The sequence below is a fragment of the Mchenga conophoros genome, linkage group LG14 (assembly GCF_057382185.1).
Source record: "Mchenga conophoros isolate Kocher_MC1m ecotype Shallow Benthic linkage group LG14, M_conophoros_male_GT1.1, whole genome shotgun sequence".
Classification (NCBI taxonomy): Eukaryota; Metazoa; Chordata; class Actinopteri; order Cichliformes; family Cichlidae; genus Mchenga; species Mchenga conophoros.
The window spans coordinates 16,478,950-16,491,790 of NC_140539.1; the positions used below are offsets into that span (position 1 = coordinate 16,478,950).

Below are 12,841 nucleotides of genomic sequence, written 5' to 3' on the forward strand. Positions count from 1 at the left end.
GGGGATGTTGCGACCGATAACAGGCAACCCACCCACAGTAGATGTGCACACACGGTGTGAGGTCTCGCAGCAAGCTATCGAATACGCCGCATTTCTTGGCTTTTAACAAAATGCTATACGTTGCCAGGTGTTTCATCAGATTCGAGGAGTTACCTCCTTTGCACAGTATCACCTTAAAGCACTTGTTGCAGGCTGCTGAGTTTGCATCTTTTGCTATCAAGTACAGCCAGACTTTGACCGCTTCGCCTTGGGCATTTTTAATCTGTAGCTCTGCTCCAAAAGAACGTACGTACCTGAGCCCGCCTACTACGCTCGCAAAGGTAAAATGATTGGCTGGAATCCAAAGTGCATGACATCTCAGGGGAAAAAAAGCACCGAAATAAAACACCGAAATGTGCGCTGCTTTTCGGTCTGGTTACTACCGTTTATGTCAGAACCGTTACCCATCCCTAACCCCACACATGCTTGATTGGATTTAGGGAGTTTGGCGACTGGGTCAACACCTTGAGCTCTTTGCTCAGAGTAGTTTCTGCTGTGTGGGGAAACACATTTTGTGGAGGGACGTCAGCTTCAGCAACATTAATAAAAATGCAAGGACTTAAGACTTCTCATCAAAACATTGCACTGTTATAGTACGATCAGCATTTTTTAAATTCCCCCTCCTCCCTTATTTTTTTTAAATGTATGACTGGTGTTAGTACATCTTGTTTTTTAACAACTAATCTCACTAATCATTAAAAATTTTACTGCTATTGTTTAATTATATTCTATCATATGCACTCATAACCATTCAGTTCTGTGTTTTCCTCTCAATAGGCAGTTATCCACCTCTGTTGTTCTGCCATCCTACCCGAAGCAGAATGCATGAATCATTCTAAAAATGCAGAGGTGTTTAAGTGAAGATGGCAATCAAACAAAATGCAACAAAAGCAGCATCTCTTGGACTAATAGTTAACACTCACTATTACAAAATACACCCACTGTCATTCAGAAGGTTTGCCCACCGTATACAACATGCAGCTGAGCCACCTGTGTATCCAAAACAAATTTCAGACATTCTCAGAGTCCCTTGTCCTCACAAATTCAACAAGCATTAACTAGGAAGAAAAGGAAAATCAACATCTAATTACCATCAATTTTCCCACAAAAGGCACGGCTCCTGGCTTGAAAGGCATTGCACTAAATGCCGGAGTACAGAGACTCCTAGTGGTTTAAACCTGGACTGGCCTACTTGTCACCAAACTCGCATGACTGACCACTCAAAGCATACCAAAGCAGACACACGCATACCAGATTGCACACACACAAACACAGAATAATAACAGTGTTCATTCAGCTCAGAAAATGTGCTGCACAAACATCATTTCTCCTGAATGATCGCTGCGAGCATCAAACACAGGCACACATCAAAAAGCAAAGCGCTTACATGGTTATGGCCTCATAACAAACTGCCAGTATCACTTTCTACATAAAATAAAACATGCTCAACACCATGTCTGAAAGTTAGTACAGTATATCTATTACTGGGTTGACTACACTCTGACTCAACATTGGAGAGCAGTCCTAAAGTCAGAAACGTAGAAACAGCAACTTATATAATTTCCCGTCATGCTGCCGGTCAAAGACTTGCTTGTAGCCAATCACACTCACCTTTCCAGTGTACGCCTTGGACCTTTTTGCTTCAGGTCCAGCACAGTCTCTCTTGCACAGCCTTCACACCCCAAAGAGCAAAGTGTCTGTGCCCACAGTGTGAGTGCACAGTGCTGACCTGCCACCGGCTGGGTAGCTAAAGGACTACAATCTCCACAACAGTGCCCAACCTACAAAGCCCTGTTTGTGTCTAATGTTGTTTGTCCAATAAAAGATAACAATGGCATTCCATGGCTTGCAACTGTATTCACTGCTGGCCTCTCCAAATGTAAAGCGTATTCAGACACCTTGGTTGGTGGACAAAGGCGTGAATCTGTGTCACATGAGGGGTGGGTGGGGCCAGGGCAGATGGGGTGACAGTAAGGCTGGTCACGGTGGATAAGCTCACCAGCATACGATGCATGCCACCACCTCTACGGGGACGATGAGGAAGTAGACTCACCTGATTTTGTCCGCTGCACTGTCAGACCTGCACGGGGGAAAAAGCACATTCAGTCATAGCGTACTGCAGACACGGCTTTTATCTAACAGCTGAAACACTCTGCATCATATTATGTGGTTGTGACATCAAAAAAACACTTTCTTTTTCTTCTAAATAACTATAACTCCTCACTTTAGAACAACTCATGTAAAGAATCTATTGCATTCATTATATATTCATATAGTTTTACAAACTCACTAACTATAATTTACCTGAGACGCATGAGGTGAGGCGCATGTCCACAACTGCTTGTTAACAGAATGGTCTAATCAGCCAATCACTTGGAAGCAATTATATTTAGGGATGTAGGCACTGGTCAGATGACGTGCCAACGTTCAAACTGAGCATCAGGATGGGAAGAAACTTTGAGTGTGGCACGGTGATTGATGCCAAACAGGGTGGTCTCAGTATTTCAGAAACTGCGTCCCTACTGGGATTTCCCCGGAAAAACGATTGGTCGGACTACTTTGAACTATCAGGAAAGCAACAGTAGCTCAAATAACCACCCAAACAAGAAAGGAATTAGAAGCAGGAATCACCAGACACTGAGGAGCCTTCCTGTTCTACAGTAATAAAACCAGAATACAACCTGCTTGAAACCAAGTTGTCCCGTTAAGTTGACAAAGACTCATTCAGACTGATGGCAGCATGTTGGCAATCTGTCTGCATTTACAAATTAAGTACAATTATTTACAAACCTTCAACAATCAGAGGGTGACTGCAGTCAGTCCAAATCAGACTGCAACTGTTTGCAGAAAGGTTGATATCATTATGTAAGAATGAAAACACACAGTGTATATTAATTCAATATTTGAGCATTTATAATCTAGTTATAGATATCTGGAGGGGGTGAGCTTCCCCAGTGTATGATTAAATAAAGTCCATCTCTGTCTGCTTGCTGCATTGTAGTGCTTCATATGGTGGTGGAAATATAGCTGCGGATATATTACTTAAACCTTCTGAGAAGGGAGGGGCTTTAAAGCTAAGTGTCACATGACAGCCTGGCAATTTCACTGTAATTACATAAACGTATTCTCTATTCTGCAAATTGATCCGGCATGTCTCACAATGCACAAATTTTCATTCACAACTCACAATCATGTGCTGCATCATCTTCACCGATGAGTCATATTACACTCACTTAGCAAAGTCACATTGTGATATTACATAACACTATCTGCAGTTAAAGTGGAGGAGTTGAGCAGAAGCGTCAGAGGCAACGAAACCAAAAACATGACAATGACAGGGAATGAGCAAACTTGTCTTCACGTCCTTCCCAAAAACCTCCACAGATGCCCTGATAATCTGGCTGAGGCAGCTAAACGTTCACATACTGTGTTAGCCTGCTGCCACTTCACCAGAAAATGCAGCTGCGCACATCATACACCGAGCAAAAACTGCAGCACACCAGGCAGACAGACAAACGCAGAGAGAGCAAAAAACACAAGCGTGACTGGCATGGAGATGACGACACGGGCGAAGTTTGCGAGAAGGCAGCCGCCGGGCAGAAATCCAGCTGTTTTTACCTGCAGAGGAGACATGACATTCCGTGCCCTCTAAAGCCGGCTACAGAACGCTGCTCTCCCTGCAGCTGCTGCAGACAAACCTCACTAGCTATCACCAGTGCAGCAAAGAAAAGAGCGGCAAAAAATCCCATAGGTTTCACAGGTGCTGTTCCTGATTTGAGTAAGAGGAGACACTGAGCGAGGAGAGTGCGCGGGAGGGAGAGCAGGACAGAGAGAAACAGTGGAGGTGTAGTGCACAGCTCTGGTAGACTGAGCTAAAAGCAAAGACAACTAAGTGGGTGGTTATTCAGAGGCTAGACGGAGGGGATTCTTGCAAATTTTCTCTTCAGGATGTCCTACTTTTGCATCATGCTTGACTGAATCTTAGCTCTGCACGTGAACAATATGAGCAGCAGTTTATTTGCTCTAAAGCAACAAACTATTTATTTTAACCAGATTCTACTCTGTTTTTGGCACACCACATAACATTATGAGCATGAAATTAGCCAGTTTAGAAGAATAATTATTGACACAGTCTTGTGTTTTTTTACCTGCAGGTTGTCATTATCTGGTGTGATTTTAAGCACCACCCTTGGATTGAAAGACTTATAAATTTGGTGTGCAGGTTTTCTTATGCAAAAATCTGTTTAATTTTTGCAGCGATCTAACAAAGTTCCTTATCCTCATCTTTTTAAAAATTATTATTTTAATATTTATAGCAGATGAACAGCTAAAGTTCCCATATGGAAAAGAAATAGTAAAAACTTACATGATTTACTCATGAAAGTGGCCACTTTCTCATTACTTTCATATATTGTTTTAGTAAGTATCCAAAACATACAAGTTTCATTATATAATTTTTCAAAGGATATTATATGTGTTTTCACTCTTGTATGCTTTTCATACAAGTTTCACACAAGACAGATACAAACTTTATAAGATTTATATATATCTTTTCCATATGGGTTTGCTGTGCAGGGACAGAGACCACACTAGAGACTCTGCTTTTGTTTCCTTTACTCAGCCTGAAAACTACCACATGTATTATCAAGGCTTCTCTACAGCTTTACTATCTGATTGTAAAAATTGCCATAAAAACTGGATATCACATCACAGGCCGACACACGTATGACAAATAAAGACATGCACACGCCTAAGCACCAGATTCAGTTACTGATTTTACTTCTCAGTAGTGATGCTGTGACAACTGCACCAAAGAGTGACAAAGAGCTAATCTCTCAACTCAAGCTGAGCTCTGGGACGCAGAGCCTCTAATTGCTGTGGGAGAAGTTACATATCACCGCTTTCAGATGACTGCGGCGTAGGCACCAGTAAAAGAACCTTCTCTGTCAGTTTGTAGTTCTCATGAATGTCACATCAGAAGGAAAATCAGAGCGTGGCATTTATGGATGGTTCAAAAGCTTCATTTGAATCTATTTTCACAGAACAAGGCCCCTCGAAGAAAAAAATAATGTTTTTTTGAATGAGGCTTCAATTAGCATTTTTATGAAACTGATGAAATATCTAAATGTAAAGCCACAACCAATCTTTTTGCCTCACCGTCACTACTGGCAAAAAAAAAATAGACCTTGGACTGCCCTCTACTGGAGAATATATGCAATAACCAGAGACTGCATATGAAATGACCAAAAACACTGACTTTATTGTTCTTTCACTTTGAATGACTGTATCAGATAGACACACAAAACACAGTGTATGTGCCCTCACTGATGCTCACAGCATCATAATTCCTCTAATAATAAATTAAATTCTTACAGAGTGACCCTTGCAGTGTAGCACATAACTTCCTGGGTTTGACCTTCAAATCCCAGCTTCGACTTGGTTTGCTAACACATGTTAAAAGTCCTCTTGCTCTACCACATAAAAAGTGTCTCATGCAAAGGCAAATGTGTGCAGCAGTTACACACTTGCTCACCTCTCCTCTCGGATCAATGGAGTCAAGAAGCGATTGCTTTCGTCTTCATGGCTACTCTGCAGGCTGCTTTGCTGGCTGCTTTGCTGGCTGCTGCAAGAAAATGAGGGTGACAGTCAGTGTCACACAGTTCCAGCAAAAATGAAAAGATACAGACGTTGCATCTAAAATGTATTTATTTTTGGCCTATTTCTCCCTAAAAGAAAAAAGAAAAAAAAAGAAAAACACAACAAAAGCAAACATACATACAAATAAACTCTATGCGTGAACTTATATAAAAATAAATTTCATCTATTAGTTTCAACTCTCACACTGTCAGCATGTAAAGTATGTGTCAGCTACAGTTTTTGCATGCACATATCCCATGGTAACACTAGAGGGCGATATATGACATGGGCTATGCAAAGAAAAAAAAAAAGAGTTCTGCAGTTTTTTTTTGGGGGGGGGGGGGGGTTACAGATGTTTAAATATATATATATAGAGAGAAAATATTCATTCACAAAAATGGGGCTTGAACAGCTTAGGAGCCAGAGATCTTTTGAAGAGATTTAGGATTGTTTCTGCTACACCACAAATAATGCACAAGCTGCAGTTTATTTATCAGTTACGTCTTATATAGTATATGACTAATACACTAGTAATAGAGAGCGTTTTTTCCCGAGCATTTTAAAATTCTGCAGTTATTCTCATCCACGCTTTGACATTTAAGAATAAAGCCAGTCTGTTGGGAAAAAAGGTCTTCATTAATTCACACTCTTAAGTCTGCAGGATGCCTTGACCTATTTCCTAAAGCAGCTATGAGCTGTCCAAGCCTGGAGGAGATGCTGGAATGTATGAAAAATGCAGATTTTGGAAGCCTGAGATTATTTTGGGAAATTGTTGACGCACTTTGAAAATACTTGTCCGAGTTAATCAGTTATTTTAGTAATCTGTAATGTTCTTTTCGAACGTTTAAGTTTTTACTATTAATAATACACATGTATGCACGGCTACTAATATAAATGAAAAGTAGTTAATAATTGTTATCATGTAACAAAATGTAACAAAGAAAACCCCAGCGAAAACAATAAACAAGCTAAAATTAGCTTTATCGGATCATCTGCTGCTTTTCTGGTACAAAAACTTGACTCCTGACTGCAGATGTCACTCAAAAGATACATTTTTGCAATTTCATATCATTTTGCCGGGTTCCTATCTTCCCTCCTGCTTCCTCCACTGCAAGCTGTTCACTCAAGGCTAAGACATACTGTATGCACTCTAATCAGATGTGTTTATTCTGGTGTATATATCTCTGTCCTTCAGAGCATGCTCATTCTAAATGACAAGAACAGAATGTAGACATGGAGTCAATCCAGACTGAATTATTCATTGCTCGTACACAATTAGTACAATACCCCGACACTATTCATTATACTTTCTTACTTTTTCCTTTTTAAACCAACATATTAAAAGGTACAACGAAATCAAGGACAACAAAGCTACATAATCCAAACTTCGATCACGTATGATCCATGTTTATAATTTATATTGTATCTCCTCATCTTTAAATATTAAGCAGTGACTGGTTTACAGTTCGCAGGATACATATTTTCTTTCTTTATTTAGTAAATAACAGTTTTAAAAAAAACGAAAGGGAAAATGAACTTAGTTAATAACAGCCCATCAGTTTATAAACACTTTTTATAGCCACTACATTCTTTCAGTTCTTGTCTGGGGGGATTTTAACCTACACCTCCAGAATAAAGCTTCTAGTTCTGTGACTTCCTTCAGCTTTTATTTTTCCGATGCTAAGCTTGGGAACTCTGACAAACCTTGGCTTGCACCTCTTACGTTGTCCAATTTTGAAACCCTCCTCTTTTTCAGCTTCTAGCACTGTTGCTCATTCAGGCCAAAAAGTTCACTTTAATTTCATCAGTGCCCAGGACTTAACTCCAAAGACTCCAGGCTTTTCTTTCCTTTTTTTTTAAAATTAATTTGCAAATATTTCACTTGGCAGTAAGCAGACAGGTCATATTTGTGTAGGTGTCACTGCACAGACCAGAATGTGCATTACTATTCCAGTCTAATGCAGTCAAACACTTAGAGAGGATTTGCCTTTCTATCAATCCTGCTTGACATGTACAAAGAGTGCTCTCTCAAAGTATATCTTTACCTTCCAGAAGTCAACTTGTCCTCCGGTGTTCTTGTTAACTATGATTTTAAGTCACTGTGAATTGTGGAACTGTCTACCTGACAAAACTTTGCCATCTTCTTCCCGCTGCTTAATGAGAAGCAATTATTTAAATTTCCAGACCTTGTTAAGTCACCGGCTCCCCTGTGCTCCAGATGGACACACAGTGCCTTCACACTGGAAGCAGCAGGGGAAATAAAGATGGACGATTCTCAACAATGAAACTTCTCTGTTCACAATCCAAGCATGTGACTATAGATGCTATGCAGTTATTTAGATGTTCCCCAAGTCAGAGGGTTTGTATAGCTTTGAAATGTGCATCACCCAGACTTCCCTATGAAGTCATAACCCTAATAAAGACTTTGCAAACATTATATTAGAGCTCAGACCACTTAGGCTGCTCAAAGTTTTACAAACTACGTGATGATTTTTTTCTTTTTCTACTCTAAAACCATGAAAAAAAATCTTCTCTTGCTTAAAACGTTAAATTTTATGTCTTTTGAAGATGATTTTAACCTCTATGCGTAAAACTACAGACATTACGACAAATGTTGACCATGGTTGACCAAACTAACCACTCTACACTTTAAAGTAGAAGAATTCACCTGGTTTTGACATGTAATCAGCACTGCTCTTTAACTCAGAAACTTCTATTGTTCACATAATGACACAAAAATACCAACATTGTTTCTACGACTGCAATGAAACTACCTGAAGAACAGCAGAGTTCTGGAAATCTCTTCAAACCTCAGTTTTTTCCTGTTGAGTAGCTGAAATATTTATGTTTAGACCAAGTAGGGGTCAAACCAGGTAAAAATGTTCTACCACTTTCTGGAAATTGTTCTGCTCTTATCAAGCAGCAGCTTCCACTGTGTCTGTAAGCTCCCTCTGTTCTTTGAAACACTATCTTAGACACGCAGAGATACACATAGGTCCACATGCACACACAGTGTGCACACCGAATGTGTCAGACCACAAGACGAGAAAAACATCAGAATGACAAGATTAAGATGAAACAGGATAACATGTCAATACTGCGACAAGGGATAAGTAAAAACACTCAGGCTGGACAAAGAATGAGGCTTTACTTAGAGAGGATTAAAATCAATAACACTTAAATGATTTCATGATTTCACATTCATCACTAAAGATTTAAACATTTAAAGCAGTTTGATGAGAGGAAAACTGATTGGCCTTCCATGTCAGTGATGAAAGAGCTAAAGTTGTATAACAAAGAATTAATTATTTAAAGAATTTTAAAACTGCAGTCAGAGTCAAATAAATCAATTGTATTCTACACCCGTTAATTCTTTAGAAATGTAAAAGGCATCATGGCAGAGCTGATTTACTACAGGAAGCGTAAAATGTCTTAATTTCATCCTAGTGAAATACTTCTGAGTGTTTCCATGAGGAGAAAACAGAGTTCTTTCACACTGCAACACATCTGACTATCTGTAAAGGATCTGCCAGAGTTGTATATTAACTGAGGAGTAGAAGCAGGTTTCACATCACAAAGCTTATGTACACATTTTGGGGGCACAACATTTCTACTGCTGATTTTATGTGACATTTACACACTAAAAACAAGTACTGACAGGTAACATTTTCGACACCCTATATGTAAATGAAACATAAGAGTGCTTATGTAAAATTTCTCCTTACATCTCAAAAAATGTTTCTAAATACCTGCTATTATATATAATATAATGTGATATAATATTTCTAAAGCCTTTCAGAAGAGAAGACCAAGGTAACCAAGGTAACAGCACCAGATCCCTTTATAAATCTACAAAGATGTGGTTAAATATAAAAGCTCTGCTACGTTTGTATATTAACTGGGAAATTAAAGCAGGCTTCAAGTCACAAAACCAATGTAGGCATTTTAAAAAGCACAAGATTAATAGGTTTTACTTCGGCTGCTGCTTTTGTGCCATGCCTATGTCACTCAAAAAACAACTACTAAGCTAAAAGCCTTTTAAAAAGAAAGAATGATGCGGTGTGTTATACCCTTCATATTTCATATCTAAATTAACTTCTGGTGGTAATTTATACGTTTTTCGTAGTGAGCCATCAGATATTGTAGTAGATATTTATATGAATGTTAACAGTATGGAGTCAAAGTCAGGGAATGTTACAGATTGATGATGAATTAAGGGAAAAAACAGAATGACCGACTCCGACAGTGAAGGTTCCAGGAACTTACAGTTTTAGGGACATTTTACTGGCATGATTTGGAGCCACTTTACAGGAAAGGGTCACTGCAAATTAATACAAAGCACTCATGAGTCATGAGTGAAAAAATTTGTATGCTCATGGGAATGTTTTCTCCGGGAAGAAAGATCCCCCACTTGTAAGGCATGAGGGTTTACTGATGAGAAAGAAAAATTATGTAAAAGATATTTTGTGGCATTTGTAATTTCTCTCAGATGCCTCTATCATGTGATGAATAAGGTAGGTAGAGTCGAAAAGCTACTGATATAAGAACCAGTTCATTTACCAACTAGTAGTAGTGAGTGAGTATTTGCAGACAAACATGAAAAACTACAGGCAACCACGGGAATCTGCTAGCAACCAAAGCAACTAAACTCACTGGGAGGTTTTTGGTGCATCCACTTCTTTGCAACCCTTTTCACCCAGCAACGGCCAGAAACTACTGGGAACTGCTGTCAACCATCCGTGATATACACATTTGTATCTAACAACCATGTGGTTGATTCACATCCAACATGGCGGACAGCTGTAGAGCAATGCGCATGTGACGTCATGCGAGACCACTCAGTAGAAGAATGTGGGAAAACAGCTTTCAGTCATAACAAAGGTTTCGATACAGCGAATGTTATATTAAATATCAACTCTGCGAGAGAACACTGTGAAACAGAACAAACTGTCTCGGACGTTTACGCACTTCTTGCTCTGCTTCAGCAATAATTAAGTAACGACAAACATTAACATCTGAATTATTTATGTCACTCTCACACAGTTTTAAACCATGGTATTTTTTTTTCTTTTACATAATAGATTCAGTTGTACCAGGCAGCACACTGAGAAGCCATGTCAGCTTTATGCCACAGTACATTATTAAGCTGAGGAACACTTCTTACGAAAGTTCACATTACACCTTCAGGAAGAAGTAGAGATTTTCTCAAGAACTGCTCGATAATGACCGTATTTCACACTCAAGGATGCTGCGGCAGTTATGCACCTCTGGAGAGTGCCTTCAATTCAGAGAAAGATAGCACATTTATGGAGGGAAGAATGAATCTATTCCTGTCTGCTGTTAGCAGTGATAAGTGGCCCCCGAAAAAAACAAGAAAGACAGAAAAAAAACAACGAGAAGAGAAATTATCAGAGCTTTTCCTTCTAGCTTGTCATGGTTTGGGAGGAGAAAATATTATTTTTCAACTAGACTAACCAAAATGCATTTGTATTCCTAGGCCAACCAGACAGGTTACAGTTTAGATTCAGGTCAGACTTATATGAGCAGTGAAGACAATAAAGATGTCTAACTGATAACTAAAGGTAAATGCCACCAGTTCTGTGTCTCATTAAAACACAGTCACAATCTCGCCTTCTTTTTTTCTGAGTTATAGCTGTGAATACCAGTGAAAAAAAGTAAAACATTAACATGCCAAAGTAAATATGTCTGTGAAGCTTCTCAGTCATCCAGGTCATCGTACTCTAAGGAGCTTGGAAAGAAAAGCATCTAGACTTCTTTAAGTTTCCTTGAAGATGTTTCACCTCTCATCCGAAAGCTTCAGAGCGACAGGTGGAGCCCTATCACTAACCCCCTATTGATAATGATACTCTACCTAATTACACGAGCCAAGGTGTGAAAACGGGTGTAGGTCACAATCAGCCGCGGTTTCGGGTGAACCCATTGTGAGAGGTTAATCTTTGACCTTTTGGTTATTAAATGTCACCACATTACCAAATTATTCTATTGCATATAGTTCTGTGGAATTTGAGAAGGAGATGAGACGTAACAAAGTACAAATACTGTTACTGTACTTTGCTAGAATTTTCAGGTATCTGTACTTTACTTGAGTATTTATTTTTCTTACTTTAACTCTTAACTTTCGCTCTCTACATTTTAATACAAGTATCTGTATTTTCTACTCTTTAAATTTTCAAAACAGCGGTGTTACTTTAGGTTTAACACATTTTGGGGATATTTTTATTTAACAATAACACCTGAATGACTACAAGAGATCTTATTTGTGTATCCACTGCTCAACAAATATCAGCAAAAGCAAATTGCTTGTGTGCAGTTTGTCACACAGTGTGTCTGCAAGCTGTGTTTCTCAGGAAGAGCAATGATGGCACTCACAGATGGAAGGGGAAACTACAGAGGTATATATCTAAAAAGTAAGAACTGCTCAGTGGGATTTGATAAATTGGAAATTTAAAGCTGCATTAAAGGTGCATTTTTTGCTTTTATTTGATAGTGGAAGAATGAAGGCAGACAGGAAAGTGAAGAGAGGGAGAAGGGGAAGTTATGATCCAAAGGGCCGTGGGTCAGACTCAAACCCAGCCTGCTGCACTCCAGCCATGTGGCATATGGTCACCTGCTCACCCACAGAGCAAATCTGGCACAATGTCCTAATTTTTTAAAATCAGGTATTGGATCTGTATATGATGTGAAGCTATGTTTTTTCATATTGTGAAATGTCCTGGAAAACAGACTCCGTTATTATTAAAATACTGCTGTTTCGTGCAGGATAAACAGGTTAGTTTGTGATGGATTTTAAAGTAAAGAACAATGTTGGGTGGTGTTCAGCAGCTGAAGTTGATCTATAACACTGAACAACACTTTATAAGGAATTCCATGAAGTCATTACTGTTCCCACTTCAGGAACACTAAGGCATTTAACGCTTACCATAAATCATAAATGTTAAGGTTTCCTGTTTAACTATTAGCAATTATCTTATAGCCACATTAGCCATCTGTTATTATTAAGCTAGTGCCTATGGAGAACAATAAAGCAGTAACATTAATGTGGAAGCAAATATTATCAGCCCTGCTTGTCTGTAACATTAACAGATAATGTTAAATTAATTGGATAAAACAATTGTTTGTGTCTAAAAAGTGGATATTAAAAAGG

The 12,841-nt window shown here is 39.0% G+C and overlaps 1 protein-coding gene across 1 annotated transcript in view; it reads right to left on the bottom strand.

Annotated features, from left to right (window-relative positions):
- The window catches only part of gramd1bb (GRAM domain containing 1Bb), a 111,821-nt gene that overhangs the window by 53,966 nt on the left and 45,014 nt on the right, over positions 1-12,841 (bottom strand). The window contains exons 3-4 of the mRNA XM_085245564.1: positions 5,573-5,662; positions 2,093-2,119 (exon numbers count right to left, since the gene is read on the bottom strand). Of these exons, the coding sequence (XP_085101690.1) occupies positions 2,093-2,119; positions 5,573-5,662 (117 nt within the window). The remainder of the gene's footprint in view (positions 1-2,092; positions 2,120-5,572; positions 5,663-12,841) is intronic.